General features: G+C 39.3%; 1 protein-coding gene across 1 annotated transcript in view; it reads right to left on the bottom strand.

Annotated features, from left to right (window-relative positions):
* Positions 1 to 21,135, bottom strand: part of DOCK4 (dedicator of cytokinesis 4) — a 405,568-nt gene that overhangs the window by 121,848 nt on the left and 262,585 nt on the right. Inside the window, exons 17-20 of the mRNA XM_045511159.2 lie at positions 6,513 to 6,669; positions 906 to 1,003; positions 713 to 796; positions 433 to 533 (exon numbers count right to left, since the gene is read on the bottom strand). Of these exons, the coding sequence (XP_045367115.2) occupies positions 433 to 533; positions 713 to 796; positions 906 to 1,003; positions 6,513 to 6,669 (440 nt within the window). The remainder of the gene's footprint in view (positions 1 to 432; positions 534 to 712; positions 797 to 905; positions 1,004 to 6,512; positions 6,670 to 21,135) is intronic.

Genomic DNA, 21,135 nt, shown 5'->3' with positions numbered 1-21,135 from the left:
ACAAATGACTTTAAAATGATATGATGGTAAAGGCTGTTTCCCATCGTATTTCTTTCTTAAAGACATCTAGAAGCATTAAGGAGTGCGGTGATTTCAGAGGGCCCTTGACAGCCAAAGTGAAATAACCAGACATTTTAGACCCAAGAATATCAAGCGAAATAGAGGCAAGAAGAAAACACTTTATATCTTGGTTTCAGGAATAGAATTCAGGAAGTTCTTTTTTCTCCCTCTTAATCAAAATAAGTTCCAGCCATTAAAAAAAAAAAAAAAAAAAGGTGTGTGAGAAAGGAAGATTCTGTCTCAAGAGATGCTTCAGTGGTTGTGCTTCGTTTCTCCCTACACTCCCTTTTAAATTTTCCTACACAGCTGGTTCTGCTTTAAAAAGCTCAAAAGAAACTGCTTCTAAACCAATTATAAGATAAAGGGCCTTACCTGTATGCAAGTGCCCCAGCAAAATGACTCTCAATGTAAGTGTCCATTACAGGTTTAAAATGATGAAATTTGCTATCCTGCAGCAAATTTATTATGTGAACCTAAAAAAAAAAAAAAATGGAGCTTTATAAAACTGAATGCAAACCAAGATTTTTTGGGGGGTGGGTGGGGTTCTTCTTAAGTGAACTTGCACCATTAAGTGTACATTTCTAAAATAGCCTTATAAAAAACAAGATTGAGAGACAAAATTAAGATGTCATTAAAGTGAACTTAAACTCACCAAAGAATCAAACACTTTAGATCCATATTTTTGGGAATTTTCATCTAAAATTCCAAATAAGGTATCCAGTGTATCTTGCAGAAACTGTTGATAAAAAGAAGTAAATGCACAAATAAAATACTCTCTGTCCTTCCCCTCAAAATATTCTTTACCCCATAAATTTCTAAGAGAAGGATAACAGAACAGCATATACCTTTACTATCTCTGAGCCATCGATTTCTTTTAATTTAGAGAGACAGCCTGTGATCTTGTCTGGGTGGGTTCTCCATTTCAGAAGATCAAGCATATCACCTTTCAAAACAGAAAAAGAAGATTAATTGCCTTGATAGAGAACAGTTTATCACATGACATTGTTCTACTGGTAAACACTGAGTTCTTAAATATGTTGCCTCCTGGTCACCCAAGTTGCAGGCTTCCCCAGACTCTGACTAGCCCTCTAAGATGGCATTTATTACCTTGTATTCTAACTATTTCTCCCTTCCCACTGCCCTTGACTTCCAAACTTCTGGTTATCTTTCAGTTCTCAGGATAGCTATCGTCTTTGCCCCCATTAGAAACTAAACTCCAAGAGAACAAAACCATGCTGTGCTTGGCCCTGTCATAGCCTCAGCACCCAGAACAGAGCACACACAGCAGGCAGCTGATAAATACTGGTTGAAATTTTCTTCCTCCCATTACAATGGGAGATTCTTGAGGGCTAGGAACACACTTTATTCATATTTGTGCCCCCCAGTACATAGCACTCTGCCTAGCAACTAATTCCACCTGGCAATGACAATCTTCTTGATAATGTGACCCAAATCTGGCATGAGTAGAAGGTCTTACACAGTGATGACAAGTCCAGTGAACTGTCAGACCACCTAGTGAGCTCGGACCTGGAAGGCTAGTTCCTGGACCCCATGGTCATCTTCCAACCCAGATTCTGGGCAAGTACAGGGTCTAGCTCTTCAATTTCCTCCTCTTCCTAGCAGGGGCCTCAGAGAATCTCTTCACCTGGTGAAGGAATAAATTCTCCCCTCATCTTTCCAGGGCAGAAGTTAGAAAGGCTCCCGAACATGGTGTCCAGCTTCACTGGTCTCCAAAGGGAGAAGGGAGGCAGTGGTGCCTGGAGGCCAAGGAAAGCAGGAAGATCTGACAAGGCTTATGCGAGCAGGAGATGCACAGGGCCGGGGAACCCGGCAGGGCTGGTCTGCCAGTATTCAGTGCGGCTGAGAGACTAGCACGGCCAAGAGAGAAGCCAGGAGGGATTTTCTACTTCAAAGCACTTGTTTCAGGACAAACCTGAAGGGGACTTGCTGAGAGACAGAAAGACCAGTGTGGAAACAAAAAACAAAAAACAAAACAAAACAAAAAAAATCCCCACAGCCCAAGAAATCAAGGAAATAGTTATGATGAGAAAGAAAATAAGGTGGAGTGAATAAAAATGAGAAGAAGCGTAAAAATCTCAAGAGGAAATAGAAGCAACCTCCCCAAAGCCAGATTCAAGAGAAAAACTTCACAAACGATTTAAAAATAAGAAATCTAGTACTAAATAGGGATGTTTACCTATAACAAATAGGAGTAAGAGGAGGAAGATGCCTTAGATATTTGTCTCTTTTTTTTTTTTAGAAGTATAGTTGATTTACAATGTTATGTTAGTTTCTGGCATACAACATAGTGATTCAGTTATCTGTATCTATATCTATATCTATGTCTATATCTATATCTAGTTACCAAAGGGGAAAGGGCAGGGGTATGAGAGGGATAAATTAGGAGTTTGGGATTAGCAGATACACACTACTATATATAAAATAGATAAACAACAAGGCCCTACTGTATAGCACAGGAAATCATATTCAATATCCTATAATAAACCATAATGGAAAAGAATATGAAAAAGCATATATATATGTATAACTGAGACACTTTGCTGTACACCAGAAACTAATACATACAACACTGTAAATCAATGACGTCAATTAAAAAAAAAAGACCTAAAAAAAAAAAAAGATGGCTATATTTGGGATTCCACAGGGTGAGACTGGCTGCGGCAGAAGCAGCCCTCCATCATTCTCCACATCTGTTTGCTGCCTCCCTCCTACTTACACCCTACTTCCTGCGTCTAACTTCAGGGTGCCTCCCTTCCCTGGCAGCCCCTCTTGTATAAATTTCCCCTGCCATTCACTCTCGCATTCATTCCCGCTCCACCTCCTGTCCAGTTTCACTCCATCCCTTCCCTCCCTTTCCCTGCCCTTAGAGTGAGGCCTTTGCAGGGGCAACGAGGGCACTGCCCAACAGAAGTAGATTGTGAGGAGGAAGGAGATGGCTCTACTGGCTGCAAAGTGATACCACCAGAGGCAGCAGTGGGGGGCCAGGAACAGGACTGCGGTCAGCAGAGCTGGACAGCAAATGACAGTGGTCCAGACAATCAGCTCAGGATGGGGCTGTTCATCTTTCCTGTGAGAATTCTGATGAGTCTCCAGACTGTTCCCAATGGAGATAAAAGAGGAGTCCATCTGCCATGATTAATCATGTGTGCCAAGTACTCAGAAGTAAATCAGAATTGTCATCTCTTGGGTCTCTATTTGAGCCATTTGTAGATACATTAGTTGCAAATTAGGAGCTAGGACCTAAGACTGAAAATGTGAACTTTACACATTCCATTCAAAAAACATTTACATATATACTGTATGCCTAAACCACTAATAGCTATAAAATAGTTACACAAAATGATCTCTAGTCTTTTTTTACTTTAAATCACAATCTCAGGAAGAGAATAAATAAACCACTCATTATTTGAGGGAGAAAGGGATGTAAGGGGAAGTCAGAATCTGCTTTACTGTTAGAACAAATTTAGGCATTGTTTTTACTTGTTCCTAATGTTTTAAAAACTTGTGTTGAACAGCCCAAGGAAGCTAACAATTAAATACAGTAATTTCTTCCTTGATCCCCACTTTAAGAAGTTTAAAATATCTACTCGATCTGACGATCACAGATGTCCAGCAGGGTTCTCTGGTCTTGGTACGCTATCTATGAATGACATTGGAATACAGAGAGAGTGTGCGGGCAGACACACTTTAGGGATCCTGAAATGCAAATCTGCCCTAGGAAACTGTTCCTAGAGGCCACATCACTTACTAAATGCCCAATTGTAATGGAAATGGGATTTGTATACATTCCAAGTCGAGTAAAATGAATACAAAGCAATTTAATTCCAATTTGGAACTGGATTACTTCTACACAGACATGTCTAGCATGTAAATTTCAGAAAGATCAACTAACATCCTTTCTCCTTTCCATCTCTTTGAAACACACTATTCATTTCCTGGCTCACTGTGAGCTGTCTTACATTGACATGATTAATCAAAGTCAAAATGATAATTAAGCACTTACTAGTCTTCCACAATGAGGTCAAGCATTGCCTTCCATATAGCGAGATATTTAATATAATGATTTTGTGAATAGCTTATTTACCCATATTTACCCGAAAACGTTCTCTGCTTTTATAAAGTAGCAGCTTCCTAATTTTCAGAATGTGGTTCCCTCTGTCTTATGTTCACAATTCTGTCTAACACTCTCAACCCTACAACTAGAACAAAGCAAGGCTGCAGGGTCAAATATATTGACAGCAGAGAATCTGTTGCTAGGTTTATGTCATTGGCAGAATAATGGCCCCCAAAGACGTCCATATTCTAATCCTGGTAACCTGTGAATACGTTTACCTTACATGACAAAAGAGATTTTACAGATGTGATTAAGTTAAAGATCTTTTAAACAGTGATATTATCCTGGATAATTTGGTGGGCCCACTCTTATCACAGGGGTTCTTAAAAGATGAAAGATGGTCAGAGTCAGAGAGATTTGCAGATGTGATGCTGCTGGCTTTGAAGATGGAGAAAGGGGCCATGAGCCAGGACATGCAGGTGGTCCCTAGAAAAGGTAAGTAAAAGCATTCTCCCCAAGAGATTCTAGAAGGAATGCAGCCCTGATGACACCTTGACTTTAGCCCAGTGAAACTGATTTCAGGCTTTCAACCTCCAGAACTGTAAGGTAATAATTATTGTTGTTTCAAACCAATAAGCTCACAGTAATTATTACAGCAGCAATAGATAACTAATACAAGCTGAAAATATTCTATAGGAGGCAGTCAGTTCAATGTGAACCCAGGCTCTATATCAGACACACAACTAATCCACATAGGATAAATAAAAATTCTCCCTAAAAGAGTCAATAACATGTTGATTTTATTATCTTCATAATCTCCACAGGGTTACACTGGTCTCATAAAAAACCCCTGAGGTTTGGCAAATGGTTCACAGTTCTGTCAATGAAGGTTTTATTTAAGTAAAACCATTAACCACTAAATATTGATAAAGTCTGGTATAACAACATTAACTCGGCACTAGCTACCTTCAATCAAATTTCCTAGAGATAAATTATGTAATTGACTTTTAAAAATATTTCTCCCAAAATACTTTTGGAAGGGGAGAAATAAAAACTAATATAAACATGAAAGAATCATTTGCCAACAGCCTATATAAATATAATAGCATCATATGGGAAATTGAGTGGTGTGTTCAAAGTGACCATTATTATAATGCCACAGTTTGCTTCTTTCCTTATTCAACGTTCTAAGAGAAGACATTTTTTTTAATACTATATGACACAGAAGAATGAGTAATAAAAAAGTTTAAGCACAGGAGCATTTTTTGAGACACAATACAGAATCTGACTTAAGATGGTTCGATTTAAAAATATTTGACTTTACATTGGTGTGAAAATGATATGAAATCATTAAGAAAGCATACTTTGACTTTTCACTTTTGATCTTTTCCTGGGCTAGCAACTCGTGGCGCAATACCCTCTTGTGATGCAGGGCAGCGGCGGTGAGTCGCAGTCCCCAGTCAGCCACACTGAGACACTTACCACCATTCTGTTTTTCACTTTCAGTACAGTATCCAATAAATTACATGAGACGTTCAACATTTTAACATAAAATAGGCTTTGTGTTAGATTAGGGTGCCCTATTGTAAGCTAATGTAAGTGCTCTGAGCATGTTCAATGTAGGCTGTGCTAAGCTATGATGTTTGGTAGGTTAGGTGTGATAAATGCGTATTTGACTTACCATATTCAAGTTACCGTGGGTTTATTGCGAGGTAACCCAATCTAAAGTCATGGAAGATCTGTATCTCATTATGAAGTACTTCTATTCACCGTAATGAATCTGACTTTATAATACAGCATTCAGGATGCTTTCCAGAAGCCTCACATGACAACCATGAAGAACTAAAAAATGTTTAATTTACTTCCTTCATTACATACAACGTTTTCATGACAATTTGCCAAGGAGAAGAGCTTGCTTTATTAATCATAACTTTCTAAACGATCACTGACATAAAAAGTAATGCTAGAACAGAAAAGCAATATCCATCTAATTAAACAAAAAACCAGCCTTTATTCTAAAGCCTGCAATTAGCACTGTTTATGGAGCTATAAAACAAGAGAGATTAAGGTGGTGGTGAGCTTTGTCTTTTTTTTTTTTTTTTTTTTTAAAGCAGCTGGGTGTTGATGGTTTATTTGAAGAGCTGTTTACGTGGGTTCCAATACTGGGATAATTCTTAAGTCCTTAAACTACATGCATTTAGCAGACCATTGGGTCACAGTTGTTTCCATTTTATTGGAAATCACAAATAGAAGGATCCACAATTTTTCTAGTGCAATGTTCTTAAATATAACATTGATGTATATCAAACATGCCTACCAAAATTCACATGAGTACTTTACAACAAGGGCTTTGATATAAAACAGTATTATACATTACCATTTTGTGTGAGTTTTGTGGAACAGAGAAAAGATGTTATCCAGAAAGACTCCTTTGTGGCCTTCATGGCTTGATTATTAGTCCCAAGGAGAATGCCCTTGGAAAAGGGAAGTTTGAGGTAGCGGGTAGTATCCTGAAGATTTGTGTTTTCTTCACACTGTAAAAATTATTTTTGAAAAAAGGGGGAGAGAAGAGGGGGAACAGATCTTGTGAGAATTATTAAGCATAATATCCATTTCTAGTGTTTATGAACTGGGAAACATTTCAAATATCATTACAAACAGAATTTGGCTTTTAAATAAAATGCAACAAAAATATCTAAGAGGAATTACTCATGGATTTTGGACTCAGACCCCTTTGGATTTAAATCCTGTTACTTTTAACATGAGTTGGAAGGATCAAGTTATTTAACCTCTTGGGATTTCTGTGTTGTTGTTCTTTAATGCAGTAGTTTGTTTATCTCTTTTTCTTTATTGAAGTATAGTCAGTTTACAATGTTGTGTCAATTTTGGTGTACAGCATAATGTTTTAGTCATATATATATGTGTATATATATATATATATACATATTCCTTTTCATATTCTTTTCCATCATAGGTTACTACAAGATATTGAATATAGTTGCCTGTGCTATACAGTAGAAACTTATTGTTTATCTATTTTATACACAGTATTTAGTATCTGCAAATCTCGAACTCCCATTTTATTCCTTCCCACCTCCTGGTAACTATAAGTTTGTTTTCTATGTCTGTGAGTCCGTTTCTGTTTTGTAAATAAGTTCATTTGTGTCTTTTTTTCTTTTTCTTTTTAAATTCCACCTACGAGTGATATCATATGGTATTTTTCTTTCTCTTTCTGCTTACTTCACCTAGAATGACAATCTCCAGGTCTATCCATGTTGCAGCAAATGACATTTTTATGGCTGAGTAGTATTCCATTGTATACACATACCACAACTTCTTTACCCAGTCACCTGTTGATGGACATTTAGGTTGTTTCCATGTTTTGGCTATTGTGAGTAGTGCTGCTAGGAACACTGGGGTGCATTATTTTTTTCAAATTGGATTTCTGTTTTCTATCTCTAAAACCTCACTATGCTGTCATAAGAACTACATTACATAAAGAATTTAACCATAGAGTCTGATACCTTGGAAGTGTTCAAGAAATCATATTCCAGCGACCACAGCAATTTAAAAAATTGCTTAACTTCTTCCAATATCTCATCTGAGGCAGACACTAAACGATTCCTTACTTCGAAAACTGGAAATTAAGGGACTGTGTATTTCAGGATAATCTAATAGACTCACTCTGCTGGGAAATCTCTACTTCACAGAAAATGCCAGCCAATAAATGTAAAAGGAATTACAGATTTTAAAAATATAGTTTCATATCCCTAATGTAATTCTTTCCTTAGTCAAGGATTGTTGCTTAGTGCTAAAACCAGCAGGAAAATTGTTGATGAGGAAATGAACATTCACATGATGCCAAGGTAACAATACACAGATTACCTCTTACTGGCAAGAGGGCAAATACAACTGCACATGGCAGGACTGGGTTGTCAGCACATATCATCATCTGCAATGCGTTCTTACCACAATGCTAAACCTGAATCTATTACACCCACAGACTCAACTTCTACTCCACAGGAAATACAAAGGACAGATCAACATGCTCAACTTTATGGGGAAGCAACCAGACAAGTCCAGAAGGCAGCATTTTCTGTAAGATGCCTGGCTTTGTCTCTTCAAGTTAAGTTTTGTGAAAAAAGGGGATTGTTCTAGATTAAACAACACTTAAAAGATAGCCAGACATATCATAATGGTCCTGGATTGTGAAAAACTTGCTGAAAAGAATTTTTTTTTTTTGAAACTTACATATTGACTAAGTTCTAAATGAGTTAAACAAAATTAATGATTGGAAAAGTCATTAACTGAAAAAAGTAAATTAAAATAATATATAATGAAGTAACCCAGATATCTTAGAGTATATAAACAGATAAATAAACCATGGTACATCCAGGAAATGGAATACCATTCAGTGCTAAAAAGAAATGAGCTATCAAGCCATGACAAGACATGGGGAAACCTTAATGCATATCACTAAGAGAAAGAAGACAATCTGAGAAATCTACATACTATAGGATTCCAACTACGTGACATTCTAGAAAGGGCAAGACTATGGAGATAGTGAAAAAGATCAGTGGTTGCCAGAAGTTGGGAGTAGGAGAAAGAATGAATAGGAGAGACAGATGACTTTTCTAGGGCAGTATATTACAATGATGGATATATGTCATTATACATTTGTCCAAACCCACAGAATATACAAAACCAAGAGTGAACTAGGGTTAACTATGGACTTTGGATACTGATGATGTATCAATGTAGGTTTACCCTTGGTAAAAATTGTACCATTCTGGTGAGTGATGTTGATAATGAGGGAATCTATGCATGTGTGGAGGCAGTGGGTATAAGAATAATCTCTGTACTTTACTCTCAACTTTATTATAAACCTAAAACTGCTCTTTTAAAAAGTCTATTAAAAATATGTAATGTCATTTGGGTAAAAAAGTCTATATAGAAAAACAACCAGAAGGATATATATACTGAGGGGTTAATAGTTAACATCATCTGGGTGAGAGCACGGTGCATTTATTTTATTTTTGTTTCTCTGTATACTGCTTTTGTAATGAGGGTGATTTTAAATTCAAATTCTGTGAAAAAATTTTGTAACAGGTATTGAGCTGGTATTGGCTTAGCTTATTTTGAGTATACATTTAGGAAATTTATCTCTTTAAATTTGTTCAAATATTTTCTTTTTTTTTCCTGTTTTGGTTTTTTTGGGGGGGGGGATATAATTAGGTTTGTTCATTTATTTATCTATTTACTTATTTTTACTGAAGGTAGTGGGGGTTGAACCCAGGACCCTGTGCACGTTAAGCACACACTCTACCAAGCTATACCCTCCCCTCTTCAAGTATTTGCAAGGCTAGTGTCTCAGGCTAGTTTAAGCACAGAATTCCTTTGGTATTCTAGACTACTTTATGTGATTTACAATAATTTTCGAAAACTAATAAAGCTTTAAGAAAGACCTAACAAGTTCAGAGAAACAGAATCGGAATATTACAAGATGTTCTTCCTCACAAACCTGCCTAGTAACAGGGGGACCAATAAACACAATAAACAGCCTCCATGATTCTCTTTGAATGTTATGACTCCAAATGCTTTCTTTTATTACTACAGGTTATTTCATTGAGATGGAAGAATATATAGTTTGAAGAATAATTATAAAGCGAAACACCTCTGATGCTCTCCTCAGAAAAAGTGCTTAGGCAAAGTAAAGTTCTGGAATCCTGGGTCACTGTCCCCTCTCCTCAGTTTTGTCCTTGGTATCAGGGCTTGGAGCACAGCAAGTCAGAGCATGAGTCACAGCACCCCACAGTGACACTATTTCCTGCGTGGATACGGTCTATGGGGCTAGGAAGATGCTCTGGTCTGCCACCCCCAGCCCGACTTGGACTCCATATGTCACACCACTACCTCCTACTGGGATGGAAGTGTCGTGCAAACCCAGTCCAGACGCTGCCTAGCTGTTTCCAGGCCTCCTCCCCAGGAACTGGAGTGTGCCCCGCTCTGGTATGTTCCTTCTGTTCTCAGAAATCCTGCCCCTATAGGCAGATCTCTTATCCACCACCCTCTTCCCCCATTTGCCTGGCTCTTGAGCACTTCTGGAAGCCTCTTTGAATTCCTGCTTGCTGTGCTCATGTAGCTCCACTGGCACTCAGGGACCAGCCACTTCTGTGACTGAAGATACGATGGCTGCGTCATGTCCTTCGGGGGCACAGTGAATAGAAGCCTTGGTGGACTTCTCCTGGGCCAGTCACGGTGGCCAGGTCAGGGTCCCCTGTGCCAGTTCATTTTACTTCTCCCAGCCTGTGAGGCAGAGACCTCAGCATGGGAGTCTCTCTGATTCCTGAATGTGACAGCTTAGTAGCTTCTTACAGCTAAACTCCATCACCTTTATTCAAGCACAAAATACAGTAACCAATATAAACATTATTCTGGACACAAAAGTTATTTTAAGACTTTCCACCAACAATACTGGTATGTGTAGTGTGTGTGTGCTGGTGTTGGTATGTGGAGGAAGTCAGGGGGTAGGTAATTCTATCCATCAATTTAGTAAAGAAAAGTTCATAAGCACCCTTTGCTCTCTGTGAATTCTTTGATACAATATTTACCAGGGGTTCAAAACTGATTGTTCGGGTCAGTAGGAGTCAAGGAGATATGCCAGGTATGAGGTTAGAGTTTTAATCTATGTTGGAAGTTTTAATCTATGTTGGCCTGCAGAAATAGCACAGAAAATCTCTTAGCAGATCTTATCCTCTGAACTGTTCAGCACGTCTCCTTCCCACATCACACAACATTGGCGATTTAAAAAGCCATCCAAGCAACCATCACTTATGACGGTTTACTAAACGTCAGCCACTGTTAAGCACTTTGCATGCATTTTCTTATTCTGATAATAACCCTATGCAGCAGCACATCATAAGCTAGGGAGCTTCTGTGATCTGCTCAATATCACAGTATTAGTAAGTGTCAGAGCCAGGATTTGAACCAAAGTTTATGCTCACAACTACTACACAACATAGTAGTGGTGACCACAACTGCTCCTCCACTGTGGGTTTAACCAAGTTTTGAGGTTTGCTCTAACAAATTTAAAATGTAATGCTTTATAGATAACATACTGAATGGTGGGTATGCCTAGCAAAGACCTCCTCCCAAAAGTTCCTTTTTCAAAAGAAGGTATGTTTGTCGGGGAGATACCCTGGGAAAGAGCTTAGAGTGGTCTGTGGAGCTGAAATACCTTCCTGCGAAACAAACCTATGAGTCCTACAGAAAAATGGCTAGTCTATGTCCTGAACCCACCCAGGGGGCAACGGGGTCACAACACATGATCTGGACGCAGCTGGGAGGAGGGGAGGCAGGAGCAGGGGAGGCATGACACAGGAGCTTGGGCACACAACACATCATTCGTTCATTCACTTGATGAGAGAGAATCTACAGAAGGGCAATGAGGATGAGGAGCTGTGAAGAAGAGAAATGGGTTCCAGAAGACAGTGCTAAAAAAGAAATGAGCTATCAAGCCATGACAAGACATGAAGAAACCTTAATGCATATCACTAAGTGAAAGAAGCCAATCTGAGAAGTCTATATACTGTAGGATTCCAACTATGTGACATTCTGGAGGGCAGGGGCAGCTGTCAGCAAGGGCTTAAGCCCAAGTGGTTGTCCAGACTCTTAAGAGGAAATGCACAGTTCACCAGCAAAAGCCAGGGAGTGAGGAAGAGTCACCAGGGAGTTCTTTGATCCTCCTGTCACCAGGCCTGTACGGTGTGAGTGTGAGTCTGACGCAGGGTATGGACCAGAGGAAACAAACAGGAATGAGCCGTCTCCCCCCACTGAAGGGCTTAGTGAAGGGCTAAGAGTCAATGTGGTCACTGAAATGAAGCTGGTAAAGTATAGCACGGCCCTGCCTGGGCTTTAACTGGAACAATCAGTACAAAAGAGTTGGGACTGGGTGTCTGATTGCCTGCGAATCTGAGCAAGGCAGCCTCGACACCAGAAAACTGCAGCTTTGCACAAAACTGCACTGCACGTAGTTGACAGAGGGCTTTATCACCACAGTAAAATCCAGTTACTCCCCTAAACTAGATGGGTAGTTAAATATGGGTCCCTTGCATTCTGGGGAACACTTGTTACGCAGCTGTTTTGGTTTCGGCATAGGGACTATTTTTCTCATCAAATCCAGTGCAGGCATGGGACTAGGTGATTGGATATGAGAATAAGGAGACACTGTTCTCCACGTCCTTCTGCGACAGACACAGACACAGCTGAAGTCTCCCTGGTGTTATGGTGGACGAACACCAGGTAGAGGCGGGAACAATGAACGGAACCATGCTTTCTAGGAGAGACAAGGCGACCTGACCACAGCCTCTGGAGGCTACTCGTGGACTGTAGGAACCAAACAATGTCATTATCATAGGTAAGGACAATTCTCTGGGTTTGCTTTGATCAGCTGGGATCTGTGCAAGTCATTTCAAAAAGGCACGAAGTTAATTTATTACAAATTAGAGCAGAGGGTGATGAAAGCCAGTCCTCTGCTTTACTCGAGACTGAAATGAGACCTGACAGGAGGGACGTGCTCCCTCAGATTTGTACAGAACGACAAGCGCTCGGGCTCTGTGGCAGCAGCTCTTGGAGAGTAGGTACTATGACTCACAGCCTATTCCTTTGCCCAGAATTAAGCTCAGTTGGTACAGCAATGAATGGTGCACCACACTCTGGGCTGCTTTTTAACCACTATCTTAGGCATGTGAAAGAGACGCAACGAACAGTCATAAACAGTCTCAATGGTCATAGACAGTCTTCCAGAAACGTGATATCTGCCATAATGCAAGCTATGTGATTGAGAGAAAGAAGACATTTATTCAGAAATAAACCAGTACAGAGATTCACAGTATAGGAATCAAATTAAGGGGTCTGTAATTTGCAGGAAGTAGAGAATTAAATTAAAAAACACAGTAAGTTAGACAATGCAGTTGGAGCTATATATTACCAGGGAATCAAAACCAGATTTATTTTAATAGTTGTGGCAGCAAAATACCTTCTTCTGGGGGATTCTTTCAATATGATTAGTCATCCTTAATGTCATTATTAAACATTTATTAAATTCCCACTATTTACCAGTCCTTTAATTCAGTACAAAGAATGTAACAAGGAAATAAACAGTCCCTGTCCATCAGGGCATGACACTTCTGACCTCTGCACCTCTCTGTTAATACTGATTACAAAGCTTTGATAAAGACCACTGGATTCCAGCTCTGCCGGGGAAGGGAAAGAAGAACTCAAGAAAAAGAGGCTATTTGACCTCAGTCATAAAGAGTAAGAGGCTTGCCAGGCAGGCCAAGGAGAGAAAGGCATGTCATGTGGAAGAAACAACACATATAAAGGCACCGGCGAGAGAAAGTACACATATGAGACTCTGAAAATGTGGCAATTAAATGCAATGTGGGATCCTGGATCAGATCCTAGAACAGAAAAATAACATTACCGGAAAAACCTGTGAGATCCAAGTAAGTTCTGTGTTAACAGTATTGCACCAAGGTTAATTCAGTTTCAATAAATGTGCTATGGTTATATAAGATGTTAACATAAGGAGAAGCTGGGTGAAGGGTATATGGGAATTTTCTGTACTATTTTGCAACTCTTCTGTAAGTCTAAAATATCTTTTAAAAAAACTGTTATCAAAAGTACAGGTATAGTCAGACAACTATATGTAGTTTAGTATGGGTGAAGCATGTGATTTTTTTTCAACACCAAAAAGGCCTTGGGACTACCCTAAACATCTTAAGAAAAACTCAAGGTGTTTCTGATACCTGTCTCTGGTTTAAATTCCCTAGATTCAGGTACTGTCAAAGAGGTGGAACTCACTGGTTTTGAAACCAAGTGTTTAGATATGAGGGGTGAGTGTGAGAAGTAGAGAAAAACCACAGGTTTCTGTTCACAGCAGGAGTGGATGGAGATGGAATAAAGAACTCAGTTTTGGACAAGCTGAGTTGGAGGTGTCCCTGGTGAACCCAAATGAAGATGTCCAGGAGGCTGGTAAACGTTCTGGTCTACAAAGCCAGGCATGGCCATCATCAGCAGAGATGTGGCAAGTTAATAACCTACTGACATGGATGAGATGGTTCCAGAGCACAGAAAGCATAGATGGTGTCCAAGGATTAAGTCCATGGTAATGGCAACATTTAAAGGGAAGATAAGAGAGAAGAGTCCTCCAAGAAGAAGAAGGATGAAGCTCAGGAGAACACTGTCAGGGAGACCAAGGAAGATGGGATTTTCAAGAAGGGTAGTCAGTAGCATCACATGCCACAGGGAGGTCAAGGAAGGAAAGACTGAGAAAGTGTCCAGTGGTGTTAGCCCAGCACGGGCGCTAGTGTCCTCAAGGGAGAGAGCTCATGTGAACTGTGGGAACAGAAGCAGTCTGAGGAACAAATGGAATGGAGTGGCAAGAAGGAGAGACAGTGAGCAAAGACCGGCCTTTCCTATAGGTAGCCGAGATGGGAAGGGAAGAGGCAGGGTGGTTGCTGTCACAATTTGCTTGTTTTTAAAGGAAAAGGCTTGAGCATGTGAAAAACCTGGGAATGCTGCCAGAGAGAGGACACAGCAGCAGGAGCAAGAGAGGACGCTGGGGAGGAGCTAGGTCCCAGGGGAGTCAGGAGGGAGGAAGATCCAGAGGGAAGCAGGTGGAAGTATCAGCCCTGGAGGGAAGGAGTCTCGCCAATCCCGAGACAGGAAGCAGGAAGGAAGGGAAGGATGCAGATAAGTTTGCAGGTGGCAGAGGAGAGAGCACAGGAAGCTAAGGAAGCTCCTGTCTGATGGCTTCTGTTTTCTCTGTTAAGGACACGGGAAGTGGGGGGTTAGGCAGAATGGTAAAATCTTGGAGATGCCTCTTAGGGGGACTGAGAGAGGGAGCTTAGTTTGCCTGCAGTGTGGATGGTTCTGCATCTATATCTATCAGGCTGATGCTAACCTATAACAATGGTCTCATTTCCTCCACTAATAAATGTTCAACTGCCTAGGGAGGAGTATAGGAGGGGTCCACATTGACAGGTTGATCTAGGGCTGGCTTTTTCTTCCTGTGCAGGCACAGCTGAACTAAAGATCAAGGGATATTCTTGGTAAGAAAAAGAAGAAAGCAAAGTTAGAGAGGGTCTATTGGAGGAGAATAAGACTGAAAAACAGGGAAAGTCAGAAAACTGGAAAGATGAAAGGTTGTGGTCAGGGTATAAGGAATTTATGATTTTTTATTAGAAGTGGCTCTGGGTGATTTCATCCATCCACACATCCATCATCCATCCTTCCATCCATCCACCCATCCATGCATGCATCCATATACCCGTCTCTCCGTTATCTATCCTTCTATCCATCTATCCTGCCATCCGTCCAGCATTTATTTAGCACCCACATGGGAGGTCCTGCTGGCTGGAGATGGAGCAAGGCAGAGGGAGAGACCCCAATAAAGCAGAACCCAAATGAAGGTCGCTGGAGTTGAAGTGACCAAGAAACGAGGGAATAGGGCACTGAACAGGTCAATCAGAAGAAGACAACTTTGAACTAGGGGTTAGGCTAACTGTGGGCAAGTAAACAGTTACCCACCACCCCATCTACCCCTCTTCCTCATTGGTCAGCAAAACACACACCGGTAGAAGACAGTAACTAGGATGGGCAGAAATTTGAAGCGCTGTATGGAGTGAGCCTTATGGTAGGCAGGGAAGCTCTTTACAAGAGGATGGAGAATCAGTATCTTTCAAGGCACTGGGGCATTTAGAGACATCAGTCCTCCAGATACTGGACACAAGGCTTCAGAAGATGAGATCTCTCTACCCTAGAGGCCACACAGGAAGCTCTCTCAACAGAGGAGAGCCAGGTTTCAGTTGAGGCAGGGCATTTTAAAAGACTGAAGACGCAGTGGTATTAATTAGTTAAAGTGAGAAGGCTTTCTGCATGTCACATTAATAGCCTTCACTGCTAAAACCAAGTCCTCCTATTAAGTTATCTTAGCCTTTTCTTTATTTTTCTGTTCAGCTTCCGCATTCAGCTTGGCATGCTTTTATGCTAAACTTACCAAGTCACTTACTTTTTCATTTAATTTTGCAGGTCTTTACTATTTAATTTCTCTCACAGTGTGTAACAAAACAAGGATTATGTGAACAATGATCCTATGCCCCAGCTCAGGGTGGACAGATATGTTTCAGGTTTGTCTAAGATCACCTTGATCATGGTTACAGGGGCATCTCTTTCAGAACAGCTGGAGTAGCATGTAGAGCACTCTGGACAGCGAGATGGGTGGCAGACCTATCAGTCTATCTTAATTTTTCATAGTCCTCTCACTTTCTCATTTTACTTATAAATACAAACACACTGTACCGAAGGATAAGTGGAGAGCCACCCAGTCTGAAAAATCTACCTCAAAGATGGTAAGCAGGGAAGAATGGACTTCTACAGACCAGGGGGGAACTGGGATATAGCACAAGAAACTGAAAAGTTATAAGGAAAAAATACGAACACAGAGAGCTCATAAACAAAGTTTCAGATAGCAAAAGTGAAATAAACAAACTGACAAAAGACTTGTAATCCAGACATTCAATTAATCCTTCTCCAACTAGAAAAATGATCACCCCCTATTTGGCTGATTTCTTACTGACCCTTCTCTTGATGAGATGCAATAAATTCCACTATAAGGAATCAGATTCTCTACTAAGCAAAACCCCAGCCTGGCTGGGTTGGGCCACTTGAGCCACAGTGGTGTTAATCAGTAACAATGAATTTGCAAAACTCCCATTTCTTTAAAGGTAGACTGTATTATTACTTGTTTATTTATACATATATACTAGATCTGAAGGTATCTTAGAATGCACTTCCAAGAACTAAAAATCCATCCCTGGAATAAGTCAGAATGGAGACTTGAGTGCGCAGCTATTAACTAACTGCCTATCCTCCTTTTTTGGATTCTCACATTATTTTCCTTAAGAGACCTGACTTCTGGAAAACGAATTCTCTTACAATCGTTATTTCCATCTCTTTTCTTAATTTGCTTTCCAGCAGGTGTCTGACCAGAGGTAGCCAAAATACCCCTACAAAATTAAGGAAGACAACAATCCTACCAGAACACAGCAAAATAACAAAACTTAGTTAGATTAAATACTGTTACAGCAAGTTAGCAATTCCAAAGACAGGTTTTGGACTTAGCCCATCAGCGCCTGGGAGATATTCCTGATGCTCTGAGAGCTGAAAAGGAACCCTGGAAGCACCAAATCTCTAATGATGACTAATCAAGTCCTTTCACTTTCCTTTCTAAAGCTACAGTGTTCAGATTTTGGTAGATTTCAGAGTTTATTTCCATTGAACATCACTCCAAACATGTTATAAATCATGTAAAGTTGAAAATGACTGTAAAAGAGGCCTTTGCCCTTAGGATTCTTTAGCTCCTGCCCTAAAGGATGAATCCAGGTCCTTGTCAGACTATTAACAGTTAACACCTCTGCGAGAACAATTTCCTTAAAACACACTTGGAAGAGGAGTCCAGCTATTGTCACAAAGGAAAACTATCTCTTTCATAAATTTTAGGCCCAAATTAAGCTATTAAATAGTCTTCAACACAGCAATTTTTTTTTCTTAGCTCACTGCAGGACTGAGTCTTTTAAATTAATACCTTCCATCCAGGAAAAAACTGTAATTTGAACAGACACATGCACCCCAATGTTCACAGCAGCACTATTTACAATAGTCAGGACATGGAAACAACCTAAATCTCCATCAACAGATGACTAGATAAAGAAGATGTTGTATATTTACACACACACACACACACAATGGAATATTACTCAGCCATAGAAAGTGAAACAATGCCATTTGCAGCAACATGGATGGACCTAGAGGTTATCATATTAACCGAAGTAAGGCAGACACAGAAAGAAAAATAACAATCATAAGATATCACTTATATGTGGAATCTAAAAAAAAGTAAGATACAAATCTTATTTACAAATCAAAAATAGACTCATGGACATAGAAAACAAACTATGCGTACCAAAGGGGAAAGGTGGTTGGAGGGATAAATTAGGCATTTGGGATTAACAGATACACATTACTATATACAAAATAGATAAACAACAAGGACCTACCGTATAGCACAGGGAACTAGACTCAATTTCTTATAATAAGCTATAATGGAAAATAATCTGAAAAAAATACATATATACATGTGTATGTATGCATATGCATAACTGAATCACTTTGCTGTACACCTGAAACTAACATTGTAAATCAACAACACTTCAATAAAAAATAAAATTAAAACAAAACCAAAAAACTAATACCTTCCATGAGGAGCAAGTAGATTTTAACTCTAAATATCCTACTATGAACCATAGTTATTCTCTATGTCATAGCTACAAGAAAGTGTTGAAGACACTTTCTAAAAATCATTTTTTCCCCATCTCTCATCAACCTTAGGATTCACAGACAGTACCTGCCAATGAATGTTACGGACTATGGTTTATAAAGATCTGAGGCAAATACTGTATCTTTAAAACCCTCCCATAAACATTACTGTCAAGATTTTACAACAGAAGAATGGCCTTTAGTTAGATGAATCTCCAGAATTAAATGGGATAAAACAAAGCTAAGTCTAACTTTCTGTCTCTTCTGATTTTCATTTTTTCAAAATGAAGATTTTAATGTTCTAAAATGACACTTGCCCACTGATACAAACTTTAAGAAATGTAAGAATGAAAATAAAGTTATTGTTAATATTTTAGGATATCCTTCCAAGCATCGCTACACACATATATACATGTGGAACTGTAGTTAAACAGTTTTATAAAATGGTATTATACTAATGCTCCCTTCATTTCTCTCTAGGCTTTCCCACCCAAATACCCATTTATTTAGATAACTTTCAAATTTTCCATATTTTAAGGAATCTGCAATGATCATCCTTGGCTTATCTTTTTGCTCACCTTGTCTGATTATCTTCTCCCAATAAACACCAAGATGTAGAATGGCTGAGCCATAAATGAAATTATCTGTGTGTTGCCAAACTGTCCTCCAGAAAGACAATACCATTCACATTTCCTCTATGAATGGAAGAGAGTGTTCATTTTTCCTTTAACCTTACTTTCCAGTTCTGGATTTTAAAAATCTTTTCCAATCTCATATGTCGAAAGAGTTCCCTTTCCTTAAATTATGGTTATGATCATGCAATTGAACAGTCTTTGACTATCAAAATTATAATTGCAAAGATTACGCATGGAATGGAATATGGGTTGATATTGGGAGATCACATGTTATTCTGATATTAACCAATAAAAAGTAACATATAATCTAGCAAAAAAAAAGATTTCCCATTCTTTAACTTTCATTTCTTTGGCTATTCACATATTTATGTTATATATTTGCATTTCTTATTTTTGAATAGCTTATTTGTAGTGCTTATCAAACTTCCATTTTTTACTGATCTGTGATAACTCTTGGCAAATTGGGAATAGTCCCCTTTATAAGCCATGTTGCAACCATGTTTCAGTTTACTGCATGTCTTTCAGCTTTGATTAGGATGGTTTTATCAATAAAGAGGTTTTAAACTTTATGCAGCCAAACTTAACACATTTTTTTTGTGCTTGGTTTCCAACATTTGAGAGACATCATTAGAAAGGCCTTCCTTACCTGAATTTTCTAAAGATGCTCACTCATATTATTTAGGCTTTTATGGTCTTATTTCTTACATTTAATCTAGAATTCGTTTTGATCTAAGAAGCAAGGGAGGTATCCGGTTCTTTATTTTTTCCCCCAACACCCACTGTGGTCATCTCAACATCACTGATTAAATGGGCTATTTTTTTACCCAATAACTTGAAATCCACTCCTCCCTTTATCTTTCTTTGTTTTTTTGGCTCTCTTTAAAAAAAAAAAAAATTCAAAGCTGCAATCATCAGCAGACTGTACACCTTCCTGTCAAGCATTATGCTCATAATATGGTTTAATAATCATAAACTGCAAGTAGCCTTAAGTTGACACTGAATTTCCTGGCTCAGAACTACAAAGGAAAAAAAAAAAAAACAACACAGCATCAATCAGACAAAAAAACAAAAGATGTTATGCTTGGCAGGTATTCCATATCTCTTTAAGCAACACTGAATAACCCTAATTATAAGACAACTCAGCTACTTCAGGTCCTTCTGTGGAACTAACGGTTCCTGATGGATCCATACAATGTAGATCTGCCCCAGATCAATGATTTAGAGGTAACATCGTCAGCCTCCTTTGTGGTGGACGAAGATCATGGACAATGCCCGTCCTTTAAATTTTTCAAGCTCAAATACATTTTTTTATGCTTTAAGGATGAGAATTCTGGGCAATCAGTGAAAATTTGGACAAGGGCTTGAGATGATTCAAAGCTCTACTTTTGAGAAAAGTTTTGGTTCTGCCAGAGGCACCCAGACAGGCTCCTGGTAATGGAGGAGAATGGTTCTCTGGCTGGGAATCAAGACCAGTTGGGCTCCTAAATGCTCACCGGGAGAAGCAAACTCTGCTGCCTGTCCTGCCGGCATTTTAAGCCTATGGGTGTCTCTAAGCAGCAACTAAGAGCCTTAGTATTATTGACACTCATTTAGAGGACTCAACCCAGACTTGACTGGAGACTTAGCACCTGACCAAAAAAACACCCTCTGACCCACAGGTGAGAGAAACCGCATGTAAAACGTAGTAAGGAAGTGACTTATTCTTCTCAGTATGATTAGGAAGCTAAGTATCTTAGCCCTGCCTTTTCTGTGTGAAGATTTAATGCTATACACAGAGGCAAGACCATAAACAATCATATCAAGTACCACTTATGTCTTTTGGAAAACTGGAGCTGAAGACATTGCCTGTCATATTACCCATCTCACATGAGGGGTCTCAGACCTAAGGGTGAGATAAGCAGATTATCTTGGGTGTCTAGTACATTTAGCTCCTCTGTTGGCTGCAGTAGTTACTCTGCTTTAAAATATTTCTTTCTTGGTATTTTA

Source organism: Camelus bactrianus, chromosome 7 (assembly GCF_048773025.1).
Source record: "Camelus bactrianus isolate YW-2024 breed Bactrian camel chromosome 7, ASM4877302v1, whole genome shotgun sequence".
In the NCBI taxonomy this organism is placed as follows: domain Eukaryota; kingdom Metazoa; phylum Chordata; class Mammalia; order Artiodactyla; family Camelidae; genus Camelus; species Camelus bactrianus.
Note: the sequence above shows the minus strand (reverse complement) of the source record. Positions and strands in the feature narration are given on the sequence as shown.